General features: G+C 51.5%; 7 protein-coding genes across 7 annotated transcripts; 4 read left to right on the forward strand and 3 right to left on the reverse strand.

Annotated features, from left to right (window-relative positions):
* Nucleotides 1–323: 323 nt before the first annotated feature.
* On the forward strand, nt 324–2,515 carry GT037_009376 (snare domain containing protein; the record flags this gene model as incomplete). The annotated part of the gene is made up of 5 exons (XM_038934423.1): nt 324–620; nt 671–1,177; nt 1,432–1,507; nt 1,816–2,354; nt 2,423–2,515. 5 exons carry the CDS (start codon nt 324–326, stop codon nt 2,513–2,515), a joined length of 1,512 nt encoding a protein of 503 aa, XP_038782698.1.
* A 201-nt stretch (nt 2,516–2,716) lies between these two features.
* GT037_009377 (diphosphomevalonate decarboxylase) lies at nt 2,717–3,913 on the reverse strand (the record flags this gene model as incomplete). Its single annotated transcript, XM_038934424.1, has 1 exon — nt 2,717–3,913. The coding sequence occupies one exon, from the start codon at nt 3,911–3,913 to the stop codon at nt 2,717–2,719; it is 1,197 nt and encodes a 398-aa protein (XP_038782699.1).
* Nucleotides 3,914–4,325: 412 nt separating this feature from the next.
* On the forward strand, nt 4,326–5,141 carry GT037_009378 (cytochrome c1 heme lyase; the record flags this gene model as incomplete). The annotated part of the gene is made up of 1 exon (XM_038934425.1): nt 4,326–5,141. The coding sequence occupies one exon, from the start codon at nt 4,326–4,328 to the stop codon at nt 5,139–5,141; it is 816 nt and encodes a 271-aa protein (XP_038782700.1).
* A 361-nt stretch (nt 5,142–5,502) lies between these two features.
* Nucleotides 5,503–6,633, reverse strand: GT037_009379 (uncharacterized protein; the record flags this gene model as incomplete). Its single annotated transcript, XM_038934426.1, has 2 exons — nt 5,503–6,059; nt 6,138–6,633. The coding sequence occupies 2 exons, from the start codon at nt 6,631–6,633 to the stop codon at nt 5,503–5,505; spliced, it is 1,053 nt and encodes a 350-aa protein (XP_038782701.1).
* Nucleotides 6,634–7,052: 419 nt separating this feature from the next.
* GT037_009380 (uncharacterized protein) lies at nt 7,053–7,602 on the forward strand (the record flags this gene model as incomplete). Its single annotated transcript, XM_038934427.1, has 3 exons — nt 7,053–7,104; nt 7,207–7,406; nt 7,471–7,602. 3 exons carry the CDS (start codon nt 7,053–7,055, stop codon nt 7,600–7,602), a joined length of 384 nt encoding a protein of 127 aa, XP_038782702.1.
* Nucleotides 7,603–7,759: 157 nt separating this feature from the next.
* Nucleotides 7,760–10,254, reverse strand: GT037_009381 (protein kinase domain-containing protein; the record flags this gene model as incomplete). The annotated part of the gene is made up of 4 exons (XM_038934428.1): nt 7,760–8,713; nt 8,764–8,967; nt 9,013–10,077; nt 10,132–10,254. 4 exons carry the CDS (start codon nt 10,252–10,254, stop codon nt 7,760–7,762), a joined length of 2,346 nt encoding a protein of 781 aa, XP_038782703.1.
* Nucleotides 10,255–10,980: 726 nt separating this feature from the next.
* Nucleotides 10,981–14,229, forward strand: GT037_009382 (uncharacterized protein; the record flags this gene model as incomplete). Its single annotated transcript, XM_038934429.1, has 3 exons — nt 10,981–11,255; nt 11,306–11,343; nt 11,585–14,229. The coding sequence occupies 3 exons, from the start codon at nt 10,981–10,983 to the stop codon at nt 14,227–14,229; spliced, it is 2,958 nt and encodes a 985-aa protein (XP_038782704.1).
* Nucleotides 14,230–14,844: the final 615 nt, after the last annotated feature.

Below are 14,844 nucleotides of genomic sequence, written 5' to 3' on the forward strand. Positions count from 1 at the left end.
TGGTACTGTAGTGTGGAGTACCTCAGCAGCAGTGAAGGCGCCCGACTTTGGTTCAAACAAACATTGTTGATCGGCGGAGCTACCACTTCGTCGCCGACAGATGCATGCTTACATAAGGGACACCCGCCTGTGCCTTGTGCCATGTGCCCTTAGCCGCGGTCCTTCGTCATCGCCGCAGGAACCACCGAGCAACCAACCTCCAGGTAACCACGATTGAACCTCTGCACCAGGCTGCAGTAGCTATACACACGATCGCGCAGCTTCACACATCATCCTGATAGTTTTGTTGGAAATAGCCAGTGTCTTGCTCCTTATCCGACAACATGTCGTTCCAACGCTCCAGCGCCCTCGAATCGCAACCCACAACATGGCGAAGGGAAGACGATGCATCTTACGCCGATGACCCAGAGTTCCGCGACTTCGCTGATAAGCTTTCCGATGACCTCTTCGCATTGACTCGTAATGTTGCCCGTCTGTCGCAAGAGACCGCCAAGCTAGGAACCAAGCACGAGACAGCCCGTGTGCGCGAGCGCGTGAAGACCACCGTTGAGGAGACATCGGATAAATTCAAAGAGCTCGGAGAGGGATTGAAGAAGATTACAACCTGGCCTGATGTCGGAGTATGGATGCACAGCTCTTGGGATGGAAGACAGTAGCTAACGGGAAACAGCCATCGCAAAAGTTTACGCAGTCGAAGCTTCAGCGCGAATTCAAAGCCTCGCTCACCGAGTTCCAACACCTACAGAAGCAAGCGCTAGAGAAAGAGAAGCAATCGGCACAAGCGGCACGCACTGCCCTGCAAGACGTATCATCGCCAAGCGAAGAGCGGGGAGGGGAGTTCGGGCAACAACAAGAGCAGGAGCAGCTGCGCTTGGCAAACCAGGATGAGGTCGACTTCCAGGAATCGATGATCATCGAGCGTGAATCCGAGATCCGCAACATCGAGCAGTCAGTTGGCGAGCTGAACGAGCTCTTCCGCGATGTGGCGCATATGGTGCACGAGCAGGGAGCTCAACTCGACATCATCGAAGAGAACGTCGAGACTACTCACGACGCGTCGAGAGGTGCACACGTGAACCTCAAGCAGGCAAGCAACTACCAGAAGAGTGCGAGGAGTAAGGCGTGCATTCTTTTGCTTATCCTCGCTATTGTTTTGGTCATCATCATCCTTGCCGTTGTCCTCGACTAGATGATACTTGCATGCTCTCTTTAATGGCTGCTTCTGTTTGTTTCGGGCGTTGCATTGAATACTTGGGAGGGATCTTATACCATGGCGTGAAGTGCTACGGTTTGTTGCATTGTAAATTCCTGTCGCTTTCGGATCATGTCTTGCCAACTCTATAGTCTGGCTTTTTATCGTGTGTCGTGCGGTGGCTTTTATGTTAGCCAGGTCACATCTAATCTATGTTCACCATCCTCATCTCACCATAGGGCACCCATTCCGGTGCCAGCCTGCTCGCTCTTTCGCCCACGTGCCTTCTCGTCAAAATCCAACCTTGCGGAAAAGGTGCGTTTGTATACTCTCCCTTTCTCTCACCTCTCTTACCTCTCTTACCTCACTCACTGTTACCTCGCTTCTCTACTTGACTTGGTTTGGATTTATGTTTAGCTTCAACTCTACGGACATTAACACCTCTGGTTTCCTTCCACAACTATTTCGCGACAACTCCAGCGCCATATCCAACAACACGAGAACCAGGACCATGACTACACCGCGACCTACGATCGGAAATGGCGACCCGCCTCAACACAGGTAAGGAAGTTTTAGTGACGTAGGGTGGGTCTGACAATGCACCAGTACTGCGGCGCGACGAGATTCTTCCGACAGCATCGTTGTTGAGATTGGTCACGAATGCATGAAATACAACGTCCAAAAGGCATTCTTGACTTACTACTCGGGATACTTCTCCAAGGCACTGAATGGAACCTGGAAAGAAGCGAGAGACAAGGTTGTACGTCTTGCCGACATTGAGCCTGCCATCTTCAACCTATTCATCGAGTGGCTATACACCCAAAACCTGCCCAATCTCACCACTCTCGATGCGAACGAAATTAATGCGTCTAATCAATTGTGGAAGATCAAGCTGTACGCATTCGCCGACCGATTTGCAGTGAGTCGATTGAGAACCGCTCTGAACCTAGAGATTGTGAAGGATGCAGCGCCTCCCCACCTATCGATGTGGACTTATACTGCTATCATCTATGCTTTTGCGAATCTTCCCTCCACAGACCCGCTCCTGGACCTTTTCGTGGATATACACTATATATACTTGAGTGACAAGGTCAACAACCCCGAGGCAAGAGGCTGGTTGGACAGATTGCCACGGGAGTTCCTCTTACGTTTTTTCAAGAAAGTAGGAACGGAAAGACGTTCTCACAGGCAGTTTCGTCTTACAAAGTCTTATGCTATCGATTTCTGCAGCTACCACGAACATACAACAGACCAGCAGAAAAGGGAATGCGCTCACCAAACCAAACCGCAGCCCCAATTGACTTTGCTGAAACGGGGACTTAGGCAGTGAGTGGTCAGAAAGCAAGTAGCTTAGTACGGAGGAGGAGTGGTACTTTCGTCTTAGAAGTTACTCTATGAGGTCTCGGTGAAGTCCATAACTGCTACTTGAACGAGTCTACTCCCTTATCTTTTTGCAGATTATAGCATTGTACACTACATACGGGTATCTACTCAATATTGGCGATTTAGCTAGCCACAGCCGCTCTATGCGCTGTTAATAGGCTCACCCTTCTCATCAATCAAACTGTGCTCAGTCTTGACCGGACCCTCACCAACACCTGTCAAGATAACTCTGCTAACACCCTCTTCCAAGAATGCGATAGCAGGGCCTGCATCGAACTTGACCTTCTCAAGCGAGTCAGCGTTGGCCTGGATAGCCTGGCCCCTCTCGCCCTGCCATCCGTCCTTCTCGTTCAAGATCTGCTTGAACAGACCTGCAACTTCTTTCTCGTTCTCCTCAAGGTAGTATACGACCGCATTTGGGCCTGCATCGAAGGTGTACGCAGCGATGATCTTGCCTGCCGCAGCGTTGATGCTCTCGACAACCTTGATAGCCGCTCGGGAGACATCGTTGAGGTAAAAGATGGGAGGGAAGGTGTCCAGGCATGTGGCGTGGAAAGAGTTGCTGTCCATCATGGTGACCTTGCCGAAGGCCTCAAAGTCCTTGTTCTGGATAGCCTCCTGCATCTCCTTCATGCGTCGAGGCACAGTCTCTGTGGCTCTTGACTGGAAGAGGCTAGATGTAGCGACAGTGGTCTGCATACCAGTGGTGCTGGATACGCCCTTCTTGGCTGCACTGACAACCAAGATGACAGCGCGCATGTTAGGCCAGTGGCTTGCGGGCGCGACCTGGAAAGCAACGCTGTCACTACCATCTGGAGCAGAGCCTTGTTCCCAGCCTACGTATCCACCGAAGAGCGATCGGCATGCTGAGCCTGAGCCCTGCCTTGCGATGCGGGAAAGGTCGGTAGGCGAAGAGGGGAGCTCGTAGAGGTTTGCAATTGCACGGACAAGAGCAGCGAAACCGGCAGCCGAACTAGCCAGTCCAGCAGCGGTAGGGAAGTTGTTCTCGGAAACAATGCGCAGGGGAAGGTCGGCCAATTTCGCTAGGCTTGAGTCCTTCTCCTCAAGCTGTTTCCTCAGCGCCCTAAGCTCCCTGAAGCATGCTTGTGTCCTTGCACCAGAGACATCTTGTGATTGACCGTTGAGGAGAAGCGTGTCCTCTTTCGGGTAGGTAGACGAGCATGAGGCGGTGGTGTGAGTACGGAGATCGGACTGCGCAAGGGTGACGCTGAGGGAAGAGTTGGTGGGGAGGTTGAGCTTGGGGTCGCGCTTTCCCCAGTATTTGATAACAGCAATGTTTACAGGCGCAGTAGTGCTGGCACGATGGATGTCGGACATCTTGAAATTTGGTATACAAGACAGAGGGAAAGAAGCAAATTACAAAGGGTAGCGGTGAAAGTCGGGGGGTTTTGGTGCAGGTGGGGTTTTGTTTATACCGGTATGCAGGGTCTAGTTGGATGCGGTCTAGAAAGCGCGGATCCAAGACAGCGACTTGGGAAAGCGGAACTATCCGTCGCAATGACAATGCTGACAGGTTCAGTCTTGGGAATTGATTACCCGCTATAGAGTTTGTTTCATCTGTAGAAAGACAAGCGTGCTGGACACGTCTGCAGCGGTAAATCGCGATACTCCAGAACCAGCCAATCAGCATTGGACGGTTTCCGCAAAGGCCCGTGCCCAAGATTTCTCGAACTGCTTCCGTCACCATCCCGAGTCTCTCGGAATCTCCAATCCACACATCTCCACCATAATGTCTTCACAAGACGACCCAGCTGCAGCCTGTCCAGTCGACCACAAAACTCGCGAAGCATGGCTCGCCCAAGCCCGCGCCCAAAACGCCAATGCACCCTCAAATCCTCATAGTGCACCCATACCAACACCCACCGCCCCGCCAGCGCCCTCACAATCCGCCGTCCAGCAATCATGCGACTCCTCTTCCCTAGACCAAAGCACAACATCTCCGCCCCCTTCACATGCAAGCATTCTCTCCCAAATACGTCTCGGCACCGACCGTGAAGTCAGCACAATACCACGCGCCCTCCCCGACAACTTCGCTGCGCCAACCACACCCGACGCCCGCCCAGCAAACAACGAGCGGGACACAGGCGCCGATAAGAAAACTGGAAATTGGATCTACCCCTCTGAGCAAATGTTCTTCGACGCCATGCGCCGCAAATCCTACGATCCCTCCGCACCAGACATGCGCACCATAGTCCCCATCCACAACGCCGTCAACGAGCGCGCCTGGCACGAAATCAAGTCTTGGGAAGCGAATCGCGGCGCTGAGAAATGTGGAGGACCTAAGCTCGCTTCCTTTTCTGGGTTAAGCACTAGTTTGACTCCCAGAGCACGATGGAAGAGTCTGATGGGGTACCAGCCGCCGTTTGATAGACACGATTGGGTTGTGGATCGTTGTGGGACAAAGATTGAGTATGTGATTGATTTCTATGCGGGCAGAGATGAGGGAAAGGTGGGGAAAGCGTTGAACTTCTATTTGGATGTTAGACCCAAGCTGAATAGCTGGGAGGGTGTCAAAATGAGGATTGCTAAGTTCTGGGGGTTCTAGGTATAGAGAAGAGAGAAGAAGTGGGCAGTGTAGGATAGGATGTGCGTGTGTATGATTAGTGAATCCGGATCGGAGTATGGTACTGGACGAATATCTTGATGAGTATGAAAAGATGTATATAAGGACGCGGAAAGGGAATAGAGTAACTTCGCTCAAGAAGGGAACATCCTGCGCCTCGACGCGCGGTTGATGCTACCAAACGCCTCTATACGCCATGCGTGCATCTAAGACTAATCGTGTCCCCAAGGCAATTCCCTCAAAAGACCGTTCAAGCCGACCATTCATCAACAAGAAGATACTGTACGTACAGCCAAAACTACAAACAAGTCTACCCATATCAAATGTACCAAAAGTTCCTGGCTTAGTACACTTCCAGCCCCAACTTCCTAAGCTTATTACAATTCTTCAACTCCATGTTCCGCGCCTTGTTCATGGCTTCTTGGTCCACACTGAACCAACCCTGTGCTTCCTCCATCGCTCTCCTCTGCTTGACCCGCTCGTTCTGACACCGCGTGTTGGTAATATGAACGTACTGATTCTCAGCCTGCTCATCCAGTTTCCGCCACTTCTTTGGTGTGTAATCGTGAACGTCCTTGGGGTCGACAAAGTAGTCGATCTTTATCCGCGTAGATACGCGCTTCAATGTGTTGGGGGAGCGGGGGGTTTCAAAGACGACGCTGGGGCCTGCGGATGTGCTACTTGAGCCGGAGAAGAGAGAGGAGAGGAGGGGTAGGACGAAGAGGAAAAGGAGAGGAAGGAGATTCGCAAAGGCTGAGGAGACGTTTTGTTGGCCTTCGGAGCCGGGGGGTACAGCGGTGCCGGGACGTCTGCGTGGTCGGCCGCCGCCGAATTGGTGAACGCGGACGCCAGGGCCGCCGCCTAGATTGAAGACAAAGCCTGGTCCTGTGTCCATGCCGCCTATGGGATGTTAGTCTATTGTTGAACGGTTCCACTTATCACCAGCACCGGAATCTGGTTGAATGAGTGAATACATACCAAAAGGCCCTCCGAAAGCACCGCCAAAGAACTGTCTAAACAACTCTTCGGGAGTCATTTCCTCCTCAAATCCTCCTCTTCTCGCGAACCCATTTCCGAATGGACTCGCACCACCTCCACCATGCGCACTAGCATGCGCTCTAGGATCGAACCTCGCATCAGGGTCCCCACCAAATTGATCATACTTCTTCTTCTTATCCGGATCGCTCAACACCTGGAACGCCTTGCTGACCAGCTTGAACGCATCATCCGCGCCATCGTACCCATTCTTGTCCGGATGCGTAAGCAGCGAGAGCTTGCGGTATGCCTTTTTAATATCCGAGTCTGAACAGGTGGATTTGACTTCTTCGAGACCGAGGATCTTGTAGTAGGCGGTTGGCGCACACGATTTGATGCGTATTACGGCGGCTTTCTGCTCCACGGTAAAGGCTCGGCCTGCGCTGCCGTCGTGGTGATCGCGCGATTTGGCGTCGGAGCCAGAGGTTTTGCCGGACATTGTTTGGCGGACGAGTTTATGTGTGTGGGGTATTGGTGTTTACGGGATGGGAGATTATGCTGCCGGGCGGGCAGCGGTGTCGAAGGAAGGCCGATGCACAAGTGTGGGCTGTCGGTAGCGTTACAACGACGATTGCGACGTGTAAGTGCGTTGGATACGATGTCGTCCAGAAGACACGGTTGTGGTTGTATTAGTCGTGATAGGCGTGTTATCTGCCTCTGTTGAAGTTCGCGAGTTCCGAAGGCCAGTTTCCAGGTGCTGGGTTGGCACGGGCTGACGGTCCACTTGCCGGACTAACGTCATTCAACTTCACCCAATCTCAACCCATGTACCCTCCAGCGACTGTTCTTCCGGCACCAAATTCGTTCACACAGCCATAAACTCTTCCGCGAACGCTGAGAAGACATACGAGTGTCACGATGACTGAACAACCGAAGCAGTCCGTGCTCCAATCGCTGAGGAATTGGGGAGGTACGTTCACATGTCACTTCCTGGTTCATCTCGTTACTCACGTGTTTCATTTTGACCTTGATATTCCGATACAAAATCGCTAACCTTACTGTTCCCTTGTAGAGAACTCTGTACCACCTACACTCCTGGCCACCTTGATCACAGCCCAACATGCGCGTCCTTTCCAGTTTTTCCCCATGACGTTTACGCCCGTCCTGCTCTTTTCCTCTTACCTGAATCTGAGCAACTACAAAACCGACGCTGCCGGTATCACGGCTGCATGGAGTGGTCTCTATGCATTGCTGGCCATGCGGAGAAGTCAGGTATGCTTGCATTGCTCTACCAAACACAATACTTAGACAGTGGCAAAAGCTAATCGAATACTAGGGTATCAAGAACAAGCTTAGTGCTCGCGGCATAGTAAGAGGAGGATCACTTGCTCTTTGTGCAATCAATGTCGCAGGTTGTGGATTAGCCTACACATTCGGCAAGCGAGAAAAAGAGGAGAAGAAGGCGTAGAAATCGAAGACGCTATCATGTGTAACATTATGTATCCCTAAGATTGTATGCTCTAAAACTTTCCGTCTGGTCTGATTGAAACTCACCAGGTGTAAACCATCGCAAGGACGCCGTCGCTATGCTGAACAATCGGCATCATTTGCAAGACACCATACCACTACCAGGCATCACCCCAGCCTTCTTCTTCGTCTTCATTGGCTTTCGGTTCTTCTTTCTTGACCTCTTTTTTTGGCGGCACGATGACTTTCCTCGTTGTTCCTGTTGTGCTCGATCTGCTTCCAACCGCCGGCCTCGCTGTCTTTGCCACTGGCGTTGCTGATTTAGTAAGACCCTTCGGAAGAGCATTCTTCGTTGGCTTCTTCGCATTGGATTGTGCTGCTAACCAACCAGCAAAGTCTGGTTCGCCTTTGTCGTCATATGACGTCGAAGATGCTGGCTTCGACACGGCTGGTGTGCCCCATGGATCCTCTTCCTCATGTGGTTTGTCCTCTTCATCAGCAAAGCCGCCCCAGTCATTGTTGAAATCCTCTGCCTCGTCATCAAAGGCCGCTGCTGGGTCTGGTGACTTTATGAGAGGAATAGATGCAGTACTCTTGGCGCTATGAAGGGGCATCCCTGGCTTTGTCGACATTGGAACTGGCGGTTTGTTGGTCGTAGTAACAGCTGGCGGTACTGAAGACGATCTTTGATCCACTCCTCCGTTGGTTGTTGAGCTGGCTTGCATCTCGCCAGCTGTAGATGCTAGCTTATTGGTGAAGCTTGATATAGCCCAACCAGTCCACGAGGTACCATTGGCAGGGGTCCCTATGCGTGGAGTGGATTCTCCACCAGACGCGAGGCCTGGTGGTGGGAGTACCGTATCCGGCATTGTGGCAGCAAATTTGCGGATACGTGCGATATAGATGTCAACACTCTTTTGCGCTTGATCACGAATGAGCTTCTCCTTGTCCACCAGTGACGGACACATGATGGGAAGGAGTTTGGTCGCGCAATCATCCTCGCTAAAGAGATCGGCTGTTGCGGCCAGTGCCAGGAGGGCAGCATTCCGAGCGTGCACAAATGGATCACGTAGCGAGCGAGAGAATGCAGCAGCAAGGACCTTGGCTCGACTCTGTGCGTACGTCAGTATCTGCTCTGTATCTCGAACATATCGGAACGTACACTGGCTCCCAAATTGCGCGCGATCTTGCCTAGACAAATTGTGGTGTTCGTCCGAATGCCAGGCTGCTCGTCGTTCGCGGTTTTTGCCAGATGGCGAAGAAGCTCACCATTCACTACCCGGTCCGACAGCTTGGGTACTACCGTAAGGATAGCCTTTACGGTCTGTTCCCTAACAACAGGCGCAATATCTGAAAAGCCAGTCACCTGGTGGGGTTAGCATATGGGTAGTGATACCTAAATGGTGCTTACCATCTGTGGGAAGATCTTGTCGTTGACAAGCTTCTGGGGTAAGTGGTCAATCATGAGCGGCAGGTTGTCCAGCAAGCAGACGCGTATTGCTCGGTCTGGATTTCCGAAGAGTCGCACCACAACTGGCGTAATCTGAGTCTCGTACTCGTCATCTGACAGCTTCTGCCCTATCTGCATGACAGTGCCGAAGACTTTAGCGCCTCCGCCTCCGAACTCAACTGACTTGAGTAGCTCGGGAAGAACCTTCATCTTGAAGAAGTCTGTAGGGAAGTCATCTGCGACCGCGTCAAGCTTTCCAAGCAACTCGTTTCGCTCATCCTCTGCTTTCAGTCCCAGGTTCTCAATATCGTCCGTGACTTGAATCAAAGGCGTCTGGAAGAAGCCTCCTATGCGCTTTCCCTGGTCCAAGAACTGGCCCACGCTCATGCGTGACTTTGGATTCGGGTTGAGAAGGCGTTTGTATGACTGGTGCATGGTTGGGGGAATGCTCTTCATTTGCCCTAACTGCTCGCTGCTGTTGTAGCTGCCGTTGAAGACCTCGAAGATGAGAACACCAAAGTTGTATGCATCTACCGCATGTGTCGGGTTCTGTTTAACAACCTCCCATCCTCCTTTCGAAACCTCAGGCGCCATGTACCGTCCTGCATCTGGTATGAGACCACCATAGGTCGGTAGTATTGAATCATCCTCCTTCACGGAGCTCAGCGCATCGAAGCCGCCAAGTTTCCACTCGCCACTTTCGCTGAAGAATACCGATGCCGGACGGATGCAGCCATGTATGGACGCAGCGTCTGCATTTACGAACTTGAGCGTCTTCGCGATGTTGTGTAGCCCCCATTTAGTGGTTTCTTCCGTCAGGCTCTTTCTCTTGACATGCCAGCTCAGTGGGCTGAGTCGCTCAGTCGCAATGTAGATATAAGTCTCCGTCTCTACTGTGTCTAGGACTTTCACAACCCCTGGATGACGCAGCGTTCGTAGCTTGCGCAGCGCATTGCGAGCGAGGGGTAATCGCGATTTGTTGGCGGTTATATCGAAGGAGAAAATGCTACATTTAGAGCCGTCTTCCTAGCAAGTGAGTGTTAGCAAGCGATTAGGCATGTGCAGACTTCCGGGCCATACTCGCTTTGTGCCGTTGTGCAGTGTCCAGATGGAGTCGTTCAAGTCGACCCGATCACCAAACGTGTAACCAAATGCAGGGCCTTTTGATATCGCAGACGCAACCGCCGACTTTAGAAAATCCATGACGGCAGCTTAGAGTTATGCGCTGCAATAAAGTTGGTGAGTCTCAACAGCGAGCACATGCGAGTGCACTTACCCGTAGAGGCCAGATGCGCCTGCCCCACCGGATCATCGGCACGTGATAGCGCGACGAACCTCCAAAGCTAAACCTGGATTCTTTCTTGCCATCAGTACCACACCAACCGCCCATCTGTGCATTGCCGCATTCGCCGTCAGCCTCGCCTTCTCCTCTCATTTGGACGTATGGTACACTACAAAGTCCGCATGGCTGGACGCAGGCCACTCTCACTTCGTCTTTCCCCTTATGCTACGCGCAATCGGCATCTCGTTCTAGACGCGTCTTGTGGGACTAAGCTCACTCTCTTCAGTATCGAGTTAGCGGACTGAACCACAACAAGTAAGTTGCAATATACTAACACTTAACCCGTATCCTTTATTTCATGATGACTACTGGTAAAAGGTTAGATTGCATAGCATTGTGATGGTTCTCCTTTGATCCTACTGCGTGTCCTGGCACGTCGCGGAGTTACTACTTGCACGCGCCTGCCAGCCGAAGAAGCAAAGCGGAAGCCTCCAGTGCTGCGAAATGCTGCCGTATAACAACAAACTGAAAAGAGCTGATTCATCTCCTTCATCACCACTTGACTTACTCGAAAACAACTATGAAGCATGCGCTGACACGCACGTACTATTCCAGGTGTCACCTCTTCCTTCCATACAGCATTCCAGATGAACGACCATGACAGCAAACGACGGGCACCCTTTCATAGTCATGGGAAGTTGCCACATCATGGTCGGCCCAATGTTAGTATCAAGAAAGCCCCCGAAAAGCCTCGTAATGTGCGCGAGAGCCATGTGCAACCACGCCAGAAGGGTTCGATATCACCGCCTCCACTGAAGCGTCAACGTACAACATACGACAAGTTCAACTTGGAGACACGTGACCCACTTTCCACAAATCGAAAAGCACATCTGCCAATTAGCTCTAATGCACTCAAGCACAGGTATGGTGAGGTTCAAAGTAATGTTTGGCCACGCTGACATGTGCCTCTAGCTTCAGCGAACACACCGAAACTGCCTCTGTCGCATCAAGTAAGCGAAATCCAGATACGGTTTCGGTATCAAAGTCATTCCCAGCACCACCTGCTCCACATAGGCATGATAATCGAAATACCCACCAAAATTCAGGAAGTAACCTTACATCTCGTGAGAGAAAACCTTCAAAAACAGGCACATTGGGTAAATCTGCATGTCGGATTTGCGAGAAGAGTAGTGCCACGAGTTTCAACCCAATTGTTTCGTGTTCAGAATGCTCCAGAACTTACCATGATAGCTGTCGAAAGCCTCCACTCTCTTCTGGAATCGATCCGTAAGGCACGAGTACGATCACCATTGGTAGAGGCTGACAATGACAGGCAAAACTGGAGATGTTCCTTGTGTTTGAGCGATAGTAGAGCGCGCAAGAATCTCAGCCTATTTTCGGTACCGGCGTCGACCAGCCACTCTATAGTGAGAGACATATTCAAGCCAAGATATGCTCAACCAGCTCCACGTACTGCGTCGTCAAATCGTCTTCTCGAGAACAAGTCCGACACGCATGTTGAACCTGAGCCTGCTCGACTTACTACAAAAGCCACCACTGCTGGCAAACTTATCAAACCTAAGAAGGCCCCTGGTCCCTCTCAACCGCCTGTACCAGAGCCGATCAAGCGTACGGAGATCCCCAACACACCATCACAAGGCTCAAGTCAGACTGACAGCTCCATACCTGAGAAATCATTCAGACACCTTCGCAGAGATCAGATCTCCCAACAATCCCTTCATACGCAAGATGATGAAAATGCCTTGCCCCTGGACACCTCGGTTCACGTCGTAATGTCCACTCCTTCAATATCTTTTTGTTCGACTTGTCAAAAACAGGGTGATTTGGCCAAGTCTGCGGAGATTGGTGTTCAATGTTCTAGCTGTCGAATCAGCACACGCTTCGCTGAGACAGGAAGGTTAGAGATACCCGAGACTCCGGACACCAACACTATTCGTAAGCCATCACTCTTGCCATCGAGCTCGGCAAGTTCGACTGCTCATATTGCAGCTCCGACCGTGGATGATCCTGTATCGAGTATGGCTTCTTCAGTACAAAACTCAGCCAGATTAGAAGCCGAGCCTGACTTGCCAACGGTCAAGGAGAACCCTTTGTCCTGGTTCGATCCAGAACAAGTGAACATCTTACCGGAAGTCAAGAAGGTTCGTGATAACGAACTGTCCTGTAAATCTGCCGCAGACATCCAAGCTACGGATACCGCATTCACATCTCATGAGACCTCTCTCGAGCAAAGCACGCGCATGGAAATGCGCCCAACTGCTGATATCAGTGAACAGAAGATTGCTCTAGAAGTGGAGCAGGTATTGCAAATGGATCAAGTTTGCGACAACGATCCATTGCCGCAAGTCGATATGCAACGTGAGAACTGTACTCCATCTACTGATAATTCGAATCATGATGAACGCTCGAGGACCCATGAGCCTGACACCGCCAATGACACTTCACCCGGCAAATCAGATATACTGGGAGACAGTGAACCTCGAAAGCCAGCAGCCGTTATCGTTGGGCCTCTCGAATTGAGCTCAGGTTTTATACCCCAGCAACCTTGTGCTGAACGTACGACGGATCGAGTTGTTCCTATATTATCTGCAGAAGAGCAAGCACCAACAGTCTTAGAGTCGAGAGGAACGACTGAAGGTGTCCCAGTTCCCCCGGTCCTAAGCGTCTCAGTGAGCCCGACTCCGGCAAGCACAGGTTCGCTGACACTTAACGAACGTCTCAACAATCGCGATTTGGCCAGGATAGCACTGGTATGTGCGAAGGGCACAGGTTTGACTGCCTTGCAGGTCATCGACTGGTTGGCTTCAGAATTTCCTCACTTGCAAAAGGGTCAGGGTGGTTGGGAGAAGACTATCAAGTCTGTGCTTTCTCTTCTACCTGAAATCCATGGCGTGAGGTCTCCGCGCCAACCAGTTTTGTACAGCTTCGCCAGTGCAGCTCTTAGAGCAAAGTACGAGAAGCAATATCGAGGCTACCTTCAACCGATCCTAGTATCAGGATCTCAGGGTAGTAAATATAAGGCCAGAAAGAGTGTACGACAACAGCATGGAACAGATGCTGTTAGCCAACAGCAGCATATCCAGATTAGACCACCTGCTCAGACCGAGAGAACTGCTTCAAAAGCTATCAAGAGTGCACCAAGTCGCCGAAATATTACGGCCCACGACTCTACTCTACTACCTCTGGCTCTTGAGGGAACACTTTCCCATGACCCTGTTTCAGCGCCTGCGACCGAGCCTGCTGAAATTGACACGTCAGCAGCCAATCTCTACAGCGAAAAGCCACCATCAGCCCCGCCGGTCTTCAGACCCAGGGTTCAGGATGCCGACGCAGACAAAGTGAAGATTACTTCAAATTATGACGACTTGTTTCACCCATTCGAGCGCATTGTTGCGTCTCGTCCGAATATTACGCTTTCTGATAATTTGGAGACTAAACGTGGAACGAGCTTACGCAGTATCTATCCGCGCAGTCTAACGCCTACAATTGAGACCATGACCGCCGAAGAAAAAGCTGCAAAGATTGCAGAGATTAAAACGAGGCCGAAACGGAAACAGTTCTTCGGCTCAGTCCATCGTCTGGCACACGTGCGAAGATATGGGCGGCAGGATATTCATGACCAGAGTGACGGGGCATGGAAGCCCAACTCCATGACAGGGAGGTCGATGGGTGAACAGGATTCCGCCGCAATGAACGAATGTGGTGAGAACCGATCTTTGTTACAGGTCTTTAATCTGCCGAGTAATGCTATCCCTATGAACGACGGCAAGGAGCTGGCTTTCCGAGACGGCACATTGGTGAATGGCCGACTGCCTCGGCCGCGGCAAGTATATCGAGTTGGCAAAGCGTTTGGAAGCGAACTTACGATCAGATGAGCGGAGTTCTTCGGGGTTGCAAGGTTGTTTTTTCGATGTTTTGTAGCACTATACCCCATCGTACATGAATTACGACATGACAATGTTATAACGTTCGCTGACTGGGCCTTAAGTAATGCTTTTGCACTTCGAATTGATTAGCAGACAAATGTCCGAGCCTTCTTAAGGACTCTGGAAGCCGATCATGGTTTGATCAAGATTGAACGGGTGGAGTAATCTTCGATTAAAGTTCCGTCGCTGACAGACCCTCACCAGCTGTCCTCGCTTGGCGCCCTGTGTACCCGCCAGTTTCGCGCCTTCCATCTCCACTGCAGGCACCCCAAAACAAAGACTTCCAGACTGTGGCGCCTTGCATTGGAGGACTGCGATGCTAACGACTGAAGACCCGCTCGTATCTTGCCGCCCGTAGATCGTGCGGCCCACGTTGTGCGGATGTTTCTAGGCCTGAAACACGACCCTTGCGGCTACGCGGGCGCGTTTCAAGGCCTCAACACCAATCATTACGCGACTGCCACATCTCGACCAAACCTCGCCTCACCGGCTGGATGCCAAAACCCCACGTCGACCCTGTACCTTGCTCTGCGACAATTTCGCTGCCGAACTCACCAGCTGAGA

This window comes from Alternaria burnsii (genome assembly GCF_013036055.1).
Source record: "Alternaria burnsii strain CBS107.38 chromosome Unknown 728, whole genome shotgun sequence".
In the NCBI taxonomy this organism is placed as follows: Eukaryota; Fungi; Ascomycota; class Dothideomycetes; order Pleosporales; family Pleosporaceae; genus Alternaria; species Alternaria burnsii.